A 22,351-nucleotide genomic window follows, 5' to 3' on the forward strand; every position below is an offset into this window, starting at 1 on the left:
GGATGGTTCTTCCGGGAGTTTCGGCTCCGGGACCTCCAATGTAGCAAGCACTTCTTTCAGTAAAAAGTGCAAATGCTCCATTTTAAACTTAAAATCTGGCTCCTCCATAGTCTGAGGTTTCGAAGATGCCGATTCCGACCCAGAGAGTAGATCCTGTGACGAAAGACAAAGAATGACTGGGGAATAAGGGGAATGGGGGAGGTATTTAAGCATTCGGCTGGGGTGTCTTTTCCTCCTCCTGGTGGCCAGGTTCTTAACTCCCACAAGTAATGAATGAAGTAGTGGACTCTCCTCCCATTAAGATGGAAATATATATAATAATAAAAAAGCACATTATTTTCTATGTGAAGAACATAGGAAACTAAAATATGCATTTAGCACAGTCCGTTTAGTGCACGTAGAAATTTAGTAATCTTAAAAAGGGACATTAAAGGGATAGTATACACACACACACAAAAATATGGGCTAATTGAATAAAGCTTTTGGTTTAAATAAACTTCTGAGATTAGCTGCTTCTGTGTATATCTGCATCGTTTCTCACTTTGCACAAAGCACATTACACAGATCGCTCCAGCAGGAGGGCTGTCTGTAAACACTAGTTAGGGAGTGTGAAAAAAACTCTAGCTATATACTTAGTGTGTAGGACGATCATCTCCATATGCTGGGAAAAAGTATATTCCTCATTTTTAACTTAGAAGCAAAATAAGTCATGCATATAAATTGCAAAGTTTATTTAAACCAAAAGCTTTATTAAATGAGCCCATATTTTTTGTGTAAACTGTCCCTTTAAACACTTTTGAGATTGCAATATAAAATGATAAATCATATATATTTTAAAACAAAATTGCAATATACTTTCATTATTTATTTTGTCCCTATATTCCTGTAATTCCATTCTGAAATTGTGTTTATATATATCCGATACTGTTCATGTAAAATACATATCTATAGGAATAGATATACAAGTGTATTTACAATAAAAAGGACGTTATTCTGTAAGTGAACATATATGTTCAGTACATAAACAGTAAAAAAACAAATATGTTTATGTATGTATCTCTATATTAAAACCCTTTGCATACACAGACCCTATATCTTTGCATTTTCTGAGACCCTATATCTCTGAGCCATTATAAACTTTTTAATGCAATATATTTTTTATCGGACAGTGTTATTGAGTGTATCTTTACTTTTAAATGTATTTTTAATGCGTTTTGTTTACCTATTTTGTCTTGCGTAAGAGTTAACCAGAGCTCTGAAGTTACGCTAACCTGACACGGGTTAAATTCAATTACGCTCAAGTCATAATACTCACAATACTTCTGATGTGTGTAAAGAGCCGTGATATACTCCTTATCACTCACTTGCAACAGTTAGCGCGCCACTTGTAATCTAGTCCTTAATGGGGTGGTAATTTAAATATATTTGTGCTAAGCTTCCCCAGCATGAATTATTATAAAAAAAAATGCAAGAAGTTGTTTCAAAAATATGCCCCATGTTCATGTGTTTGGCTCTAATCCCCAGAAATCAATCTCAGAACATGGTCAGGGAGGCAGATCATACATGTATCGGTCTTAGTCAAGAGCATACACAAGTAGTAAGAATAGAGGAAATGTGAGCGTACAGTCTCTTCTGATAGAGGTGGTACTGTAGGCTAAACAACCTAAGTAAATCTAGAAGATCAATAAAGAAAAATGATGTCAATAGTGGGAAGCTGAACTCACGTTTATCGGTGGAGTCTTGGTCGACTGTCTCCTGGTTTGTTGTGCTGTTCTCATCAGACTGTCTAAGATCATCAGTATCGTCATCATCCTCTGGAGTCACCAGCTTCATCAGGCTTTGGTTACATACATTAGCCACCTCTTTGATGCCTGTTGGTAGCACTTGGTCAAGAGCAAATAACAAAAAACCAAGTAGGGCATAAAAATACTGATCATGCTCTTTTTAAAGTCCAAAATAAAGGTCTAATGTAAATAAGCACAATTCCAAGGTTAAACCCGGATGTACCAAGGACAACATTAAGCATCAAAACTCAGGAGGGAGCAGCTGGACAGTAGAGAGACCCTCACTGGTGCTGTTACGTCATAAAACATTGTGTTTTTCTAACTTTGATACTAAGTGATCAGTAGACAGCATTTTACAAGCTTATTTATTTTTATCATTACAAGACAACACTTTTAAAACATTAAAAGGGACATGAAACTGCCAAATTCTTCTTTCGGGATTCAGATAGAGAATACAATATTTTAAAAATGTTTCTAATTTACTTCTTTTCTCAAAATTACTTTGTTCTCATGGTATTCTTTGTTGAAGAGATCTAAATAGGCAGTTTGCACATTTCTGGAGCAGTACATTACAGGAAACATTGCTACAACTTAGTGTTCCTGCAAATGTAACAGTTATAAAACTGCTGCCATATATTGCTCTAGTCACGTGCACACGCCTAAACCTTCCTGTCTGCTTTTCAACAACGGATGCCAAGAGAACAAACTCAATTTAATACTAGAAGTAAATTGGAAAGTTTTTGTTTTTTTAATTTTCTGAATCATAAAAAATGTTGACGGGGGTTTACGTCCCTTTAAATTCCTACGATAGCTTACACTTTCTGCAATACAATTAAAATAAATTATCCAAAAGTAACATGGAATAAACAATAAATTCTAGATATATCGCCACGGCCATTAAATGTATTGACTAGACAGGGACTTTATAAATAGGCTCAGTGTTTCTAGGTTCTGACATCTTGTATGAAGTGCAAGCAAAGAAAAAAAAGGGGGGAAAAACACACAGAAACAACAAATTATGTGCAAGACCAAAGATCTTTCAACAGAGAACAAAACTTCTTGAATACAAATGAGGAAATAAACAAAATAGCTGGAAAAGGAGGTAGATAAATAGAAAGAGTACAAAAGGGAGATCCATGGAAAATTATATAAATACCATGTAAAAAAAAACAACCCATTGCAAAATAATGAACTGCCTGACATAAAGTTCTAGAAATTAGGTGCACAGATCTATCGTAAAGTCACCAATGCAAAGCATTAAGTAGTGATCAGTTTAGGTGATTGAAATGAACTTATTCCTAATGGCATGCGCATTACAATCATCTGAGTAGCCCAGTGGGCTGAGCTAAAGATTCCACAGAGATCCATTAGAAGCATCATTTTGTAGCAGTTAGTTGGGGTTATGACAAACTCTTATGGATGCGTTTGAATCACAACCTCAGTGGGGTAAGGTAACAGAGGAGGTGAGCCACAGGCTTTGGTTTATGTGTCCTTTTAAGTTCGTTTAAAGAAAGGCAGGAAACGGGCAAACACCATTTACATTGGAATCTAAAGAACAGCAGAATCTGTCGGCACTAACTGATAATAACTACCCATTAAATATGTTTGTTTACATCAACTATGTAGTGATATAAAAAACTACAGGGGTGAATAATCAGTTTTGCAATAAAAAGTATATTAGACTATAACATAACCCTATTATTACAATGTTGCTGCCTTACACTGTGCCACTTTAAATGGAAGCGACACCCATTCAGAATAACCTGGTCTGTTGTACAGAATGTAAATACAACAATCACCAATACAGATGACAATAGCAAGGATCAACCAGCAATTCTGACCCAAATGTAAATGTTTTAACCTCCCTTCTAGTGACAAACTACTTTAATATTTATTTCTGTGCATGCATAATTTCACTCTAGGAAACATCCCCCAGGAATCCATAAACTATGTTCGAAACTCCTCCCCTGAATTGATTGGCCAAACCCTTAGTCTGCCCAGACTTTGTTTCCAGCCCCACTTACACTGTATGCTGGGTTATAAATGCATTTAAAGGGACATCAAAAACCTAAAATTTTCTTTCATGATTCAGACAGAACATACCATTTTAAACAACTCTCCACTGATCTTCTATTATCAAATGTGCTTCGTTTTCTTGTTTACTGCTTTTCAATAAAGGTTAAGTAAGCTCAGAAGTGTGCACATGTCTGCAGTACTATATGACAGTGGTTTTGCAAGAAGGAAGAGCAATAGATGGCAGCACTACTATTTCCTGGCATGTAGTGCTCCTTACATGTGCACACAACCTATCTAGGTATCTCTTCAACAAAGAACAACATTAGAAGCAAACATTTTTTAAATGGTATGGCCTTTCTGAATCATAATTTTTTATTTTTTTTCCAGTTTCATGTCCCTTTAACAACCAGCGACGTACCCTCGCAGCCAGCAGTGAGACCGTGCTCTTTCAGGAAGGCTGCAGGAGGGAGGGTCTAACAGAGCGGTCTTGCAAGACCCGCACTATTATTGGCAGAAAATTTCCTTACAGGGTACATCATGGTGGTTAAGGGGTTAACAATACATTGTAATAATATTATTCTTTGATAATTAAATAAGCAGAACACATCTAGTCAGCCAATTATGAGCAGAGGTTGCATCACCCTGCCAATCACCTGCTGTGACTTGTTTGGTAGCTGCAACATAAGAATGTTCCTATAAAATTTGTACTCCCAGACATCATTAAATGAACATTCTATAATATAAAGTGCCACAGAATAATTTGCACATGTTAAAGCAACCACTAGGTGGCGCTGCTACAACTCATACCTTTTAAAATGATGCTTTGCCATGAATGACCTAGACGCCAAATAATGTTGTTAAGTCTTTATATCATATAATAAATCACATTTGTATTCCTACTGGTTAATGCTGCTGCCTTTCTTTGGAAATGAGCATGAGCACTGTTCCAAGTCTTTATTGATCTTTCACTAAATTAGAAACAAAGCAAAAATCTGTTACCAAACTCAAATATTTGTGAAGCCTTAAAAGTCCATTTAACACCTCATGTTTTGTTTGATTATTAAATAAAACCGTGATTGTCCCACACTCCACAGAGAAGCCAAAAAAACTAATTCTGTAATCTGCAAACGCTGCAAATCAAATTGCCGATTCAGGCAATTTGCTGTATATTGAAAACTTAAGTTACAAATTTAGGTTTTTTTTGGCCTCTAGTGTATATGGAACAAAAACAAGAGATATTTAATGCCCCTTTACTAGTTTTCTTTCTTGTATTTCAAAAGGTGTTGTAGTCACATTTATCCCAGAAATAATATATATATATCTTTAGAAGACTTTTTATATCATACCATTTAATTGATCAAAATATTGATAAATTAAAATGTTAAATTCCATAAATTGTTAAAACTGCAGAGATTTCTTTTTAAAGGATAACAATCTACAATAAACTTTATAATTTCTGTGTCTAACGTAACAATATATCTTCTTGCTGTAAAGCTGGGTGCTTACATGAAATATTTAAAAAAAAAAAAAAAAGAGAATAGAAGGAAATGGTCTCTGTATAAAAGGAAACAAATACTTACACTAAAAGGGACACTGAACCCAAATTTTTTTCTTCCGTGATTCAGATAGAGCATGCAATTTTTAGTAACTTTCTAATTTACTCCTATTATCAATTTTTCTTCATTCTCTTGGTATCTTTATTTGAAATGCAAGAATGTAAGTTTAGATGCCGGCCCATTTTTGGTGAACAACCTGGGTTGTCATTGCGGATTGGTGGATAAATTCATCCACCAATAAAAAAGTGCTGTCCAGAGTTCTAAACCAAAAAAAGCTTAGATGCCTTCTTTTTCAAATCAAGATAACAAGAGAACGAAGAAAAATTTATAAATAGGAGTAAATTAGAAAGTTGCTTAAAGGGACACTCAGGTTAAATTACATTTTCATGATTCAGATAAAACATGTAATTTTAAACAACTTTCCAATTTACTTCCATTAAAAAAAATGAGCACAGTCTTTTATATTTACAATTTTTGAGTCACCAGATCCTACTGAGCATGTGCAAGAATTCACTGACTATACGTATATGCATTTGTGATTGGCTGATTGCTATCACATGGTACAAGGGGAGTGGAAATATACATAACTTTGAAATTTGTTATAAAAATATCTACTACTCATTTGAAGTTCAGACTAAGTGCTATTGCATTGTCTTGTTATCTTGCATTTGTTCATTATGTAAATCTAATGTGTTGACTGGTCCGATCTGAAACCCCCCAAAAAGCATGCTCTATCTGAATCAGGAAAGAAAAATTTTGGGTTTAGTGTCCCTTTAAAGGGACAGTGAACTCTTAACAATTGGATATGAAAGAACACAATTAAAAAGGGACAGTCAAGTCCAAAAAAAAAAACAACTTTCATGATTCAAATAGTCCATGTAATTTTAAACAACTTTCCAATTTACTTTTATCACCAATTTTGCTTTGTTCTCTTGGTATTCTTAGTTGAAAGCTAGACCTAGGAGGTTCATATACGCCTCTGCATTTGACAGTTTTTCACCACTAGGTGGCGTTAGTTCATGTGTTTCATATAGATAACATTGACCTCATGCACGTGAATTTACCAAGGCGTGAGCACTGATTGGCTAAAATGCAAGTCTGTCAAAGGAACTGAAATAAGGGGGCAGTCTGCAGAGGCATAGATACAAGGTAATCACAGAGGTAAAACATGTATAATTATAACTGTGTTGGTTATGCAAAACTGGGGAATGGGTAAATAATAAGATTATCTATCTTTTAAAACAACAAAAAAATTCTGGTGTTGACTGTCAATTTAAGAAATATTTTTGCAAGAAAAATTTTTGTTTTTGAAAACTGATGCTTTTGAAGCCAAAATGAAGTGCAGGATTATGCACAACTGATATAATAACAAGGAAAACAAAATGTATGTTTACCTGATAAATTATTTTCTTTCCTGGCATGGAAAGTCCACGAATCTATTCAATTCCTAGTGGGAATTCAACTCCTGGCCACTAGGGAGAAGCAAAGAACACCCCAGCAGAGGGTTTCTAGGCAATCAAAAAGAATCCCTTTGAGAAAGGAGCACCACTCCTGGAAGAACTGCAATACCAGGCCAAATCATGGAGTGGACAGAGCAAGCTCTTCTTCCAAGTCCCTGTTCCAAAAAATCATGAAATATATGGTCCCCAGATAGGGGACGATCAGATATTAAACTGATAAGAACAGATACTACACTTGATCTTAGCTAAAAAGGCCAAGAAGCGAACCTGCTGTCAGCAAAGATATAGAATATCAGTAGAGAAATAAAACTACCGACTAAACTATAAAATTATCCCCATAAATAAATTGCTTTTAAAATATATATTCCCCTACCATATAGGGAAACAAACCAGTAACCCTCAGTTACTAAACTGCTTATTTAACCTCTATGCTATTCAAGCAGCACTAAGGGAGAATGATCAGCTCCCCCAAGGAGAACGAAAAGCAATCAGACACACCCCTTCTACAGAAGAAGAGGAAGGGGATAGACATCTGAAATCCACGTTTAACCTTGAAGGTAGAAAAACGAAGAATAAACAGAAAATGTTTATATCCACAGTACACTTCTACTGTAAAAAGGATAGGGATAAAATATGCAGATGATAAAAGATCCCTAAAGTACACATTAATATGTACATAAACGAAAAAGATAAGATAAGCGTGTAGAGCTTATAGCGATATCCAGAAATATATCCCCTGAAGACATAGAGAGAGAAAAAAAGAGTAAAGTATACAGTAGAAGAAAAATTAAGATAATCAGACATGCTGAGTATCACAAAAATAATACATTTTTGCCAACATAAAATAAGGATGAAATGTAAATGTTAAAAATCCCTAAAAACACATTAAAACAGCATGCGCACACACATTTAAGGTGCAAGTAGCAGCAGCTGTTTTCAAACCGCAAACCTTCCGCTAGCTAGACAGCTAAGCTAACCATTAGGCTACTACAACTGGCTGTCAAAAGAGATGCCCAAAGAAAAGAATTCAATAAGCAGACATGATGCTTATACAAATATCCAGGGCAACCCGTAGAAGAGAAGGATAAAACATGAGAATGCCAATATCCCTAATGCTTATAACAATAGTAGATAGGTTTCAGAAAAGAGATTGCTGTGATCCTGTATGACCCCAGGATTTAACACAGGTCTCCAGTATGCTGCAGTCTTGGTTGCAGCTAAGTCTCCAAACCATCAGGGGAAAGAGAAAATGAACCGTGAAAACATACAGTACCTATAGTATGCATTACAGACAAAGTATAGGAAACCATAAAGAGCAAGGGCCAAGAGAGAGGCCTGAAACTCAGAACCTTCGCTACGAAAAGTTAAGCCAGTAACTCTAAAATACTAAACTGCTTACTTAACCACCAAGTTATTTGAGCAGATAATCATAAAAAAATTAGCATCTAAAATGTATAGCAGACAAATAATAAGCAGACTACTGCTTATAACTAAATCCAGAAAAGAAGGAAGGATATGCAAAGAATGAAAACAATCCTCAAACATACCTAAATATGCACAGCAGACAAAAGATAAAATAAGCAGATGTAAAGCTTAAAACTTTATCTAAAATATCTGAAAAAGGGGTAGGGATAATATATGCAAAGCAAAATCCCTAAACATTCTATTTACTAAATACAGTAGATTAAAGAAAAGATAAGCATAATATAAGGTTTATACAAAATCCTACTGAAAGAGGAGGGATGAACATTTATAGTCCCTCAAAACATATTTAATATGTACAACCGACAAATTAAACAATATCCAGAATAAAAGGATAAATGAACAAGATAAAAATTATTTCCTTGAGAAAGAAAATATCTGCAGTAGGGAACTACTTGAAACTGCCACAAGGTGGCAGTCAAAGCCAAGAAATCCCTCAAATATTGAAAAAGGCTTCTCAAGTTTTAGAAAAACATCTCAAAGTGCCCCAAATTAGATCGGCACATCAAAAAGATGTTCACAGGATAAAGCCATTGAAAAAACATTCCCCAGAAAAATTGGATAAATCTAGCACCAAGAAGCTCCTGTGTGCCTAATAACATGTGTGCCAAAAAAAGAGATTGCGGTTAGAAACATAGATTGCATGTACATTAAAAATGGCGACGCCATTATAGAAACTAATCTCAAGGAATGCAATTCCATAGGCACGCAATGCCACAATAAGTAATCACAGATTCATCCTGTACGGCCCTTTGAATAAAACAAACTATTTGTTTAATATTTCCTGGCCATTAAACTAGTAGAAAGACTCCTCTGAGCGGGGACGAGTTACCAGCATAAAAAGGAGGTTGCGCCAATATTTTTCAGCTTCAGACTCCAAGATAACGGAGCCTCTCGAGGATAGGCCACTCCACTAGCTACGGCCTTCTATCCTAAGCGCACCAAAACCTCAACTACAAGTGGTGACACTTGAGAGGAAACCATACCCCTACTATTACAGTGCGCGAGTTTGCACAATTATCTTAATCACCCACAACGTGGAACACTTGGTAGCAGGAAGTACTGAAGGGCTTTCCACACATATCCTAATTGACACCGTGTGATCAACATAATCCTGCTATGAAAATTAACCAAGAATCTTCCCCGCCGCATATTTCAAACCTGAGAATATAAATACATGACAATACAAACCCTTCATGAGGGTAGCAGGTCCCACTAGGTCCCCGATTTCCCAGTCCTTCCTTCTTGATTTACTTTCTGGTATTTAAGAAATAATAAGAAAAGGACTTACCCTCCAGGGTCTTCTGCTGTGGAGCAGTCACAGCAGCTCCAGGTCTGTGAGCCTCATTCGACCGCTGACAGGGACCTGAAGATACAAGAAAGACAGAGTAACCAACCCTGGTTTCTATATAGGGGTAGCATAAATGCTGCAAGGTAAGCAAGGACTACCTCACCGTCTTCCAACTGCTAAAAGCCACCATTACTCTTACTAAAGAGATTGACATTGACACAGCATAGCCACAATCCTTGCTTGCAGAGAAAAGTACCCATTAAAGGATTAAAATTTGATTTTCTTCAGACACCATCTTCACACACCCCCTACGACGTAGGAAGCAAAGAATGACTGGGAGTTATGGGGAGTGATACTTAACAGCTTTGCTGGGGTGTTCTTTGCTTCTCCCTGGTGGCCAGGAGTTCAATTCCCACTAGTAATTGAATAGATTTGTAGACTCTCCATGCCATTGGAAAGAATGTTTTCAGCACCAACTCTTAGGTAAAAAAATAAAATGTAACTTTTCCAATTTCTTAAAATAAAATGGACAACTAGGCAGCTATTAATCTAGCCTGCCTCTAACTCAATTAAAACACACCACAATTATTCTTATTGAACTCAGAACTTGGTATCTGAGTTATAAATGTTACCTCCAGGTATATGTCCAATAACTATATTTAATACTAGAGATATTTTGGAGGTATAACAATATTTTTTTTTAGTAGTTCTGTTGTGTACAACTGGGCCTTAAAGGATCATGAAACCCAAAAATGTTCTCTTTCATGATTTTGGTAGAACATACAATTTTAAACAACTTTCCAGTTTACGTCTATTATCAAATTTGCTTCATTCTCTTAGTATGCTTTGTTGAAGGAGCAGCAATGCACTACTGGTTTCTAACTGGGCACATGGGTGAGCCAATGGCGATCTGTATTTATTTGCAGCCACTAATCAGCAGCTAGAACCTAGGTTATTTGCTGCACCTGAGCTTTCCTAGGTAAAACTTTCAGCAAAGGATAACAAAAGAAGGAAGCAAATTAAATAAATTGGAAAGTTGTTTCAAATTTTATGCTCTGTCTAAATCATGAATGTCTAATTATGACTTTACTGTCCCTTTAAGGACTGGTTGTAGAAAATGCTAACAGAATCGTTTATAGTGCAACATACTTTTTCTTATTGGTACTAGAATAAGCCTAAGTCCAATCAGGCTGTTGCAAGCTAATGCACAATAGCACATTTTCTAGGCTTGGCGTCTCAGTAGAGGATTTTACAGGCCCTCAGCACATTTCTTAAACAGATTTTAAAGCACCTCTTTTTTTATACTAATTGCTCTTGTTGTATGCTACCTGGGAGGCCAAAAAGCAAGTTCTGCAACCCGCAAATGCAGCAAATCAAATAGATTTAAGCAATTTGCAGTACTTTAAAAACCTAGGTTACAGGCTTTGCTTTTTGGCCTCTTTAGAAAGCACGTGACATATTACAACATTTTACATAAAAGCAAGAGATGTTTAATGTCCCTTTAATCTTATTTTAATGAAAAAATGACATGGTCTATTGGATTACTGCAGTAATGACCTACTAATCCTTTGTTCCTTGCCGGAAATAAAGGCCCTTTAAATACAGTCGATTTGCATAATTAACAAGTGCATAATAACAAGACAATGCAATATCATGTATGAATTTGAAATGAGCAATAGAATTCTAACAGATTTCAAAACTTCATTTAATTTGCTGCCCCCTGTATCATGTGACAGCCATCGGCTAATTACAGACTCATGTGTGTACACTGGGAACTCCTGCACATGCTAAGTAGCAGCTGGTGCTTTATAAAGTTATACAAAGCAAATAAAGAGATTGTGCACAATTTGATATTGGAAGTAAATCAGAAAGTCGATTAAAACTGCATGTTCTATCTGAATCATGAAGCTGTAATTCTGACGTTAGTGACCTGTTAGACAAATACATTATAGGCTTTAACGAATGTCACATCAGACCTCAGATCTGACCCTAGCCCCCTTGTCCCCTGTGTCAGCCACATGCCAAATCAGACCCCTGGTCCTGAAGGCCCAGCTGCTCACGTGGCTTCTCACTCCCCTGCTTGTAGTGTGCAGCTTCTGGAGAACTACATGGGGGCAACATTTGTTAGAGGCGGAAAAGACACAACTGCTGCACTCTAAAAGGGATCAGGCAGCAATGACGCAAGCAAACAGGATATACCACGATACTCAAACACTGCCCCAATGCCTTTGGCTGACTAATACAGGATTTCATAATGTATTTAAAAAAAGGATATTTCTGTGATGAATAAACCAACATTTTTTTGTCAGAATTGTTCCTCGGTCCATGAGCAACAGATAGCAAGGCTTTTACTTATTAGATCTAACCTTTTTCATGCAAAAATATTTCATCATGTTTGTCTGTTGGTCTTTCATATGCACGATTGTATTAAACGTCGTCTATGTCACTTTTACATACTGACCAAACCGTGCTACACGTTACACTTGTAGCCAAGGGAAGCTCTTCGGACAAAGGAAAACTGCTGAACAAGTGCAAAGGATACTCTTTTTGCGATCATCATAGGAAAGACAGGGCAGAACAGCGGTCAGGATGCCAGAAGAATACGGAAGCATCACGCGACCAGCAAGCTGCAGAAACTCCCTCATCCAGGACATTGCAGTCAGTTGAATCAAGTCATCTGTAAGAAAAGAAAACAATCATGAAACGAAGCAGAGTACTTCAACAGCATCCAGTGCCATTTCATTCATAATTAGTCAGGTCTCTATTCTTTTTTTAACTTTATTAATAAAAAAACACAAACATGGTACATAATATAATAAATGGTAGCAGACACATGACTCAACACAACGTACCTACGGAAGAATAACAAATAGAACGACTGGTCAACCACTAAGATCGCTAAAACAATCAGTTTTGACTAATGTACAGACCAGTATGAGTCCAATTCTTGTCAGGGGGAAACGCTAGCATGGGCAAGTAAATGTAGCTTGGGACATAGGCCTTTCTGTGACTACTAAAGACATTTCTAATGTTCCTGTAGGCAAATAGCTGGATAGCACTAGAGATTCCAAGACTAACTGCTAGTTGTAACTTTCAGGATTACGCTTAAAGGGATATAAAACCCAAAACTTGTGCTTCAGACAGAGCATAACATTTTAAAAATGGTTCCAATTTACTTCTATTAAATTTGCTTAATTCCCATGATATTCTGTGTTGAAAAAGAGATATCTAGGTAGATGATAAAAATAAATTAGGAAGTGGTTTAAACTTTAGGTTTCATATCCCTTCTATGTTCCATATTGACAGCAACAGGGATAAGATCAAGACTTAGCAAACCAAGTAAGAGGGCTAAATATAAGAAGGAAACAGGGTAGGGAGGAAAATATAAGATACACTTAGGAAGAGATGAGAGAAAAAAAGAGTGGTTGCTCATCCACATCCCACCCAGAGGCAGAGCAGGTCTCTGTCCAGAATTTGTATTATTTATTCAGACATCCCAACTCTCCATAAAGTTCAGGGAGTCTCCCCGATGCCAACAAATGGAGTGCAATCTCTCTGAAACTCCAAGTACCATGATCCAATGTGGCCCAAATCCGGAAAAGTGTTTCTTTAAAGAATGCCTTTAGTTGCTGGGACGTTATAGAACCCTCAAAGCATGCGTCAGTAATAAAAAAGCCCCCACTGATTTTAATAAAATAAAACACAAATACTACCTTATTTACTGCACGTAATTAAATTTCGTATTCTAAAATATTTACGCATTCAACAAGCGTACGATCACTGATAAAAGAAAATGTATGCTTACCTGATAAATTTGTTTCTTTTTAGACACGATGAGATAAAAAAAAAAAAAAAAAGAGAGAGGCGTTCTTACATTGTGTAGGAGACCTCTCTTCCATGGGAGTAATTTGTCCTGTTCCAATACAGGACCAGGAGCAGGGTTTTTATTTGAATCTTTTTGTAGTTCCCAAAAGGAAGGGAGCCTTCAGACTTATCTTAGACCTCAAGAGTCTATACAAGTTTCTTAGAGTTCCGTCTTTCAGGATGGAAACTAATTGTATCATCGTTCCATTGATCCAGGAGGTTCAATTTATGAAGACTGTGGATCTAAAGGATGCATCTCAGCCTTTCATCCTTCCGAGGTCGTTAAAATTGAGCAGCGCCTTGAGACCCTTACGGGTGATAGCCGCGCTTTACCCACTACATACATTCTCCATCCAAATCAGGAAAATGTAATTTTTTAAAGAAAAAAAAAGGGGGGGGGTGTACACCAGGGCTTACAATGGCATCCACCTGTGCACTTTAATACCGTCATTAGTGTGGCGGCATTTTGATTTTATGCGTTGTCTGATACTATTAAGTCAGAAACTCCCCTGAATAAGATCCTGGATAGGATAAAGGCTTTCAATTGGCTAATTCCTTTATTTCAAATTCTTGCCTTTAGGTTATCAAAATGGGAGCGTAGGTTTCAGGTTTCTCTGTCCCAGCTCACTGAGCCTTATGGTTGGAGCCTTGTTATACAGATGATTCTCTGCTTTCTAATTGACTTTGTTTATCAAACGGACCTATTTATCTTGTTAGGCAGCAAACTGAGGGTGACTTGAACACTATATGGCAGCAGTGTTTGCCACAATGTTATACATAATGTGCTCAAGCCACCTGAATACCCCTGAGCTTACCTCAGTATATTGTCATAGTAAGGAGCAATGTTTTAAGACCAAGAGAAATCAGTACATTTGATAAAAGAATTTGAATATTTTTTTTTCAACAGTGTAAGCTCTGTGTTGCTAAATACTTTACTCAAAGGGATATAAAACCCATTTTTTTTATTCATGATTCAGACTGAACATATAATTTTAATCAACTTTCTAATTTACTTCAATTATGACATTTGCTTCATTCTCTTGGCATCCTTTGTTGAAGGAGCTCAATGAACTACTGAGAGTTAGCTAAACGCATACAGTGAGCCAATGACATGTGCACTCGCCAATCAGCAGCTAGCTCCCAGCAGTGCATGAATGTTCCTGAGCCTACCTAGGTATGCTTTTCAACAAAGGATACCAAAACAACAAAGCAAATTTGATAATAGAAGGAAGTTGGAAAGGACATAATACTAATCCATCTCCACAGTAATACACAATAGATGAGCAAGACCACCATCAGAGCACCCCCGCCAACATGTCGCTGTAGTGTGGGGGGAGATTTTGGCCAGTCTATGTGGGGTTAGATACCTTCTGGTCAATAGTTTTGTATTGGTTTCTAATATGCTCGGACAGGTAGAGGCAACATTAAGAATTAACCTCCACTCTTTATCTGGCAGTTGAACGCCCATTCCCCTCACATGCCTGGTTATATGAAGGGAGATAACAGGTTTGGTGCTCTAAAATTACATTTATAACTAAGAGAAAGTTTACCTCTAGGGACTGAATAGAATGACATAGGGTTTCAAACATAGTGAGGGGTCTCCTCAATTTGGTGTTTTCTTGAGAGGTGGTCAAGAAATGTGTCAGTTGGAAATAGCAAAATCACAGCTTGAATCCTATCAACTCTAACTCTTCTAGTTCTGCTTTAGAGTCACATTTTAGGAGCATTATAACAGGGGATTAGCTTGTGACTATCAGTTAAATAGTGTGCTGCAATCCTCTCCCCTAACAGAAAGACTGGGTTACAAAACAAAAAGGTACCAGAGGAGAAGGTACAGAGGGAACAGAATTATAAATAATAATAATAATAATAATAATAATAATAATAATAATAATAATCCCACATTTTTGCAGGAAGTTTTAAAATAGGATTTCCCCCAAGCTATGTTGTGACTAATGAATATTCTAAATCAAAGTTCTTTTACAACACTACATTTTTTGCAGCTTTTGCTTAACCCCTTAATGACCACAGCACTTTTCCATTTTCTGTCCGTTTGGGACCAAGGCTATTTTTACATTTTTGCGGTGTTTGTGTTTAGCTGTAATTTTCCTCTTACTCATTTACTGTACCCACACATATTATATACCGTTTTTCTCGCCACTAAATGGACTTTCTAAAGATACCATTATTTTCATCATATCTTATAATTTACTATAAAAAAAAATTATAAAATATGAGGAAAAATTGAAAAAAAAAACACACTTTTTCTAACTTTGACCCCCAAAATCTGTTACATATCTACAACCACCAAAAAACACCCATGCTAAATAGTTTCTAAATTTTGTCCTGAGTTTAGAAATACCCAATGTTTACATGTTCTTTGCTTTTTTTGCAAGTTATAGGGCCATAAATACAAGTAGCACTTTGCTATTTCCAAACCACTTTTTTCCAAAATTATCGCTAGTTACATTAGAACACTAATATCTTTCAGGAATCCCTGAATATCCCTTGACATGTATATATTTTTTTTTAGTAGACATCCCAAAGTATTGATCTAGGCCAATTTTGGTATATTTCATGCCACCATTCACCGCCAAATGCGATCAAATACAAAAAATCGTTCACTTTTTCACAAACTTTCGGTTTCTCACTGAAATTATTTACAAACAACTTGTGCAATTATGGCATAAATGGTTGTAAATTCTTCTCTGGGATCCCCTTTGTTCTGAAATAGCAGACATATATGGCTTTGGCATTGCTTTTTGGTAATTAGAAGGCCGCTAAATGCCACTGCGCACCACAAGTGTATTATGCCCAGCAGTTAAGGGGTTAATTAGGGAGCTTTTAGGGAGCTTGTAGGGTTAATTTTAGCTTTAGTGTAGTAGACAACCCCAAGTATTGATCTAGGCACATTTTGGTATAATTCATGCCACCATTTCACCGCCAAATGCGATCAAATTGAAAAAAAAAGTAAAATTTTTAAAAAATTTCGGTTTCTCACTGAAATAATTTACAAACAGCTTGTGCAATTATGGCACAAATGGTTGTAAATACTTGTCTGGGATCCCCTTTGTTCAGAAATAGCAGACATATATGACTTTGGCGTTGCTTTCTGGTAATTAGAAGGCCGCTAAATCCTGCTGCGCCTCACACGTGTATTATGGCTAGCAGTGAAGGGGTTAATTAGGGAGTTTGTAGGTAGCTTGCAGGGTTAATTTTAGCTTTAGTGTAGAGATCAGCCTCCCACCTGACACATCCCACCCCCTGATCCCTCCCAAACAGCTCCCTTCCCTCCCCCACCCCACAATTGTCCCCACCATCTTAAGTACTGGCAGAAAGTCTGCCAGTACTAAAATAAAAGGGTTTTTAAAAATTAAAAAAAAATTTTTTTAGCATATTTACATATGCTACTGTGTAGGATCCCCCCTTAGCCCCCAACCTCCCTGATCCCCCCCAAAACCGCTCTCTAACCCTCCCCTCTGCCTCATTGGGGGCCATCTTGGGTACTGGCAGCTGTCTGCCAGTACCCAGTTTGCAAAAAAAAGTGCTTTATTTTTGTTTGTTTGGTTTTTTTCTGTAGTGTAGCTTCCCCCCCACACAGACAAACCCCCACCACCTTGCTGATCGTTTTTTTTTTTAAACGTTTTAGCCATTTTTTAACTTTTGATTAACATTTTTTATTAATGCCTTTTCTGTAGCGTAGCGGTTCCCACCCGCTCCCTCCCCGCGCCCGCCCCCGCCCTCTCGTGCGGGCGTCCGTGCGCGCCCCCGGCCATCCCCGCCCACGATCCCGCCCCCCCTGCACATCACCAAGGCCATCGATGGCCGCCACCCGCCTCCCGGTCCGGCTCCCACCCACCAACGCATTGAGCCACCGATCTCCGGTGTAGAGAGGGCCACAGAGTGGCTCTCTCTGCACCGGATGGCTTAAAAAGGTTATTGCAGGATGCCTCCATATCGAGGCATCACTGCAATAACCGGAAAGCAGCTGGAAGCGAGCGGGATCGCTTCCAGCTGCTTTCCACACCGAGGACGTGCAGGGTACGTTCTCAGGCGTTAACTGCCTTTTTTTTTTTTTTGAGGACGTACCCTGCACGTCCTCGGTCGTTAAGGGGTTAAAAAGGATATTAAACCCAGACATTTTATTTTGTGATTCAGGTAGAAAATACAATTTTTTAAAAAAGTTTCCAATTGACTTATTTTATCAAATTTGCTTTGTTCCCATTATATTCTGGGTTGAAGAGATACCTAGGTAGGCATCTGGAGCACTACATGGCAGGAAATAGTGCTGCCCTCTAGTGCTAATTCAAACGGATAACATTCTTGCAAAACTGCTGCCGTATAGTGCTCCAGAAATGTGCACGCTTAAAGCGTGAAAATAGAAGTAAATTAGAAATTTGTTTAAAATCGTATGCTCTAACTCACTGGTTTTCAAACCTGTCCTCAGGCCTCCCCCTAACAGGCCGCATTTTGAGGATATCTAAACTAGAGCACAGGTGAATCAATCAACAACAATAAATAAAAAACAACTTTGCACACTACCTGCATAGGTATCTCTTCAACAAAGAATAACACGAGAATTAAATAAATTTGATAATAGAAGTAAATTGGAAACTTTTTTAAAAATTGTATTCTCTATCTGAATCATGAAATAATGATTTTTGGGTTTAATGTCCCTTTAAGATTGTATAAATAAACACAGCAACATGCAATGGAATTTACAAGCTCACAGGAGTTATATATCTGTAGATTATCATAACGGCAGAGCCATGAAAACCCTAAAACCATAAACTATATAAAAACATCATTCCAATAATTGGCACATACAGAATGTCTGAAGTTACGGTCAGGTAAGTGTGAGCCTAGACCAACGTATTTATTTTCCAGTGTTCTTATAGAGCAAATAATGGTAACACTCACCGGATGACTGGCAGTGGATCACTAGAATATTGGCCATTTCAGCAAACTTAACACTGGCTGGTAACTTCTTGATCTCCTTCAGGAACTCTCCGAGTGAAACTTCACACCTGTCAAATAACACACAGTTGTAATACACTAGAAATATTCCCTCACTGGACCAATATTGCATTCTTTATGCCCTGCAGGAGATATTTTTTACCTTTCAGTACACATGATTTTCCAGTTGGTTGTGAAATAAGCACAGGAAGTTTCACTTAGAATCATTAATCTCAATAACTATAATAATTTCTAGCAAAACAATGATGTTATATTACTTTATCCTACAGTGATACTTGGGTATCCCTTTACAATTTGGAACACATAGACTATTTAAGAGCCACACATGCCCTTTTCAGTAAAAATAACACAGGCATAAACTCTGTACTTGGGGGAAAAAGACACCGATATATCCCTAGAATAGATTCTAAGTCACTCAGAGTTCTTATTCTGGGAATGTTAACCATAAAATAACCTGGCTATTGCATGGTTCTGACGTGCACCGCACTCCTGCCAGACTGGGGCCAAATAGAATTCGCAACCGATATTAAAATGTCATAGATATGGGAGAACAAGGCTTATCCTATATGATGAAGTGAAAGTCATTAAATACATAGAGAGAGCAGGGGAAGAAGGGATTTTAAGGGATACCATGGAAATCAGACATACGAGACTGCTACCCAAAACTAGAAGACTTCTCATTGGGTAGAATTTCAAAACCTGACAATTTAAAGGGACATGAAACACAAAATGTTCCTTTCCTGATTCAGGTACAATTCATACTATTTTAAAACAACTTTCTAACTTACTTCTATTAGCACATTGTCTTTGTTCTCTTGGTATCTTTTGTTGAAAAGCAGGGATGTAAGCTCAGAAGAGTGCATGTGTCTGGAGCGAAAGATGGCAGCAGTATTGCAAGAATGAGAACATTTGGAAGAGCACTAGATGGCAGCACTATTTCCTGCCAGGTAGTGCTCCAGATAACTACCTAGGTATCTCTTCAACAAAGAATACTATGAGAACTAAGCAAATTTGATAATAGAAGAAAATTGGGTTATTTTTGTAATATTGTATGTTCTGTCTGAACTACAAAAGAAAATGCTTGGGTTTCTTATCCATTTAAAAAAAAAAAAATCCTACCATATTTGTATTTCTTCAATAACCCAAGCGATCCTGTCAAGTTTTTGTAATAAAAGGGGTGTAGAGGACGCAAGCTAATGGAATCGGGAGGACATTGACAATAATACAAAATCTGGACTGGAGCACGGTCGTTGAGCATTGCACCAGGCGACTATTCTTAAAGAGACAGCTAATATCCTGAGATTGTAATATACACTACAGATGTTATTTATAGGTTATAACTGTGCAGTAATGCAGCTATAGTTTACGTTCACTAAACTGTTCGTTACATTTTGGTTTTCAAGTGGATTTTGAGAAAGAATTGCTTTGAAATGTGGCAGTTTTTTGGGCAGAAATGCTGTAAGTCTAAAGTCAAGAATATTTTTGGAGTTAAGTTTTGACAAAGGGCCCCTTTCCCTATCTCTCAGCTTTGGAAACGATTAGCTGAACTTGCAGCAAAAAAAAGAAATTTGGCACAAAGATATATTTTATTGTCTCTCTCTCTCTCTCTATCTATATATATATATACACACACACACACACACACACACACATACATACATACTGTATATATACACATACAAATAGCAAATGGTGTGTATGCACTCCCAATATCAGTCCATAGCTGCCAGGGTGCTCTTGGAAAAAGCAGAGTGTGTAAAAAAATAAGCACTCACTGGTCTTCAGATATATTGCTGTAATGCAATAAAGATTTTTGATTGACACTGTTATCTAAAGACCAGTGAGTGCTTATTTTTTCTCTCTCTATATCTATCTATGTATATATATGGGAAGATATTTATATGGATAAGAGGGAGGAGTTAATACTACTTTGAAAATAGCCTGGTGCAACCCTTTAGAAAAATGGTATATAAAATAATATAGAGAGATTCAAGTGGCATACATTACTGTCAATTTAAAGAAAGGGATTACTGCACACAGATTTCTTAATGAAATGTCATTTATTAAGTTACAATTTATTATGAAGATATATCATCGACTGGAAATGTTCAGTATCCCTGAACAAACCAACAACAAAACATACAACAACTAACACAATTTCTAAAACCTAAATAAAGCAAGAAATGTATCCTTTACAGATAAGCATAAACAATACAGCACAATAAAGTCCTCTAAGCGATGACCGTAACCAGCTGGCTACACATAGGGATAGATTTATTAAAGCCCTACGGCTTCATAAGAACTTGCTCGCCGTAATTGTATCAAGCAGCGGTCACCAGACCGCCGCTTCCCTAACCTCTTCGCCACCTCTAAGGTGGCGAAATTCAATCTCCTCGGTCTAGTCAGACCGAGGAGATTGACAGCTCCTGACCGCGCTTGATTGGCTGTGCTCGGGCAGGGGGCGGGATTGCACGCGAGCGCAAAATTGCACTTGTGTGCAATGGCGAATACCTGCGGGTAATTTCTCTCCGCCACAGGCGAGCTGAGGCGTACAGGGGCGGGTATACGCGCCCCTGTCCATCTCAGCTTTAATAAATCTAGCCCATAAGGTCAGAGTTACTCCCACAGTCCCCAGAGGATAAGGAGGGCTTGCAAGCCAACAATCCAGAGGTATACCTCTATGTTTTGCGGCAGCGTTTAAACAAACCGCCATTCAGCTTCAATCTTCAGACATGCCGATTCTTTGATATGACGTCAGAGGTAGAAGGATTTGTGGTGTTACACACCTCTCATCTGGTTGGTTTGATTACAAAAGGCCTCCGTCTCATAGGCCGTCATGCCTGTCAGGTGCAGAGCTTGTAAATAGCTTCTATGTCGCTTACTTTCAGTGGCAAAATACTGATGCAGCAAAGTCCCATAAACACAGTTCTGTGTACACATACCAGTTAGGATATGTCCGATCCAAACTCCTCATATACGGTATATTTCGGATGTCCGGAAACTCCTCCTACTGGCTGTTTAAATAGCTGAAAGATCCACATAGCGGATAGCAAATGTGCAGTAATCCCTTTCTTTAAAGTGACAGTAATGTATGCCACTTGAATCTCTCTATATTATTTATTTATATATATATATATATATATATATATATATATATATATATATATATATATATGTGTGTGTGTGTGTGTGTGTGTGTGTGTGTGTGTGTGTGTGTGTGTGTGTGTGTGTGTGTGTGTGTGTGTGTGTGTGTGTGTATGTATATGTGTGTGTGTATGTGTGTGTGTATGTATATGTGTATGTGTGTGTGTGTGTGTGTGTATGTATGTATATGTATGTATATGTGTGTATATGTGTGTGTGTATGTATATGTGTGTGTGTGTGTGTGTGTGTGTGTGTGTGTGTGTGTGTGTGTGTGTGTATGTAATGGATAGGGTGTTTTGGCTTGCGCTGTGTATTTTGCAAATAGTTATTTAATAAAATAAATGGAATAAATTGTAAAAGGTGAGAGTTGAGGGTCCCAGACTGTGGCGCTCATAGAATGGAGGAAACAGAAAACAATTTATGGTGCAGTATGAATATACTAATTAATAATATAGTGCAAAAAGTAAGAATGATGCTCAACTTTTTAGACCTCAAACATGTGAGGTATGTGAGGAGCATTGAAGGGAATTGATCCCTGTCTGAGTTAAAGATGTTTATCTCTTGGTGACCAGTTGAAGTACGGTACTTCTTTCTTTTAGTGCCTTTGGGATATTCTTCTCCTCTGTGGAGTATGTTATCTTTAACATTCAGTGGAGAATTTTGTCTGTGTGCTGTAGGTTAAATCAGTTTTGGGAGTATACTGTGATCTCTTAAAGAAACACTGATGTGCTTCTCCTCTCTAGAGTATGGTAGTATCCTTAGATAATTGATAAAACT

The 22,351-nt window shown here is 37.4% G+C and overlaps 1 protein-coding gene and 1 non-coding gene across 2 annotated transcripts in view; both read right to left on the bottom strand.

The window, feature by feature from the left end:
* The window catches only part of VAC14 (VAC14 component of PIKFYVE complex), a 371,973-nt gene that overhangs the window by 332,444 nt on the left and 17,178 nt on the right, over positions 1–22,351 (bottom strand). Inside the window, exons 7-9 of the mRNA XM_053702343.1 lie at positions 18,374–18,480; positions 12,132–12,266; positions 1,725–1,871 (exon numbers count right to left, since the gene is read on the bottom strand). Of these exons, the coding sequence (XP_053558318.1) occupies positions 1,725–1,871; positions 12,132–12,266; positions 18,374–18,480 (389 nt within the window). The remainder of the gene's footprint in view (positions 1–1,724; positions 1,872–12,131; positions 12,267–18,373; positions 18,481–22,351) is intronic.
* Positions 6,892–7,082, bottom strand: LOC128646299 (U2 spliceosomal RNA). The gene has a single exon (XR_008400259.1). It is a non-coding gene; the product is annotated as a U2 spliceosomal RNA (small nuclear RNA).

The sequence above is a fragment of the Bombina bombina genome, chromosome 1, assembly GCF_027579735.1.
Source record: "Bombina bombina isolate aBomBom1 chromosome 1, aBomBom1.pri, whole genome shotgun sequence".
Classification (NCBI taxonomy): Eukaryota; Metazoa; Chordata; class Amphibia; order Anura; family Bombinatoridae; genus Bombina; species Bombina bombina.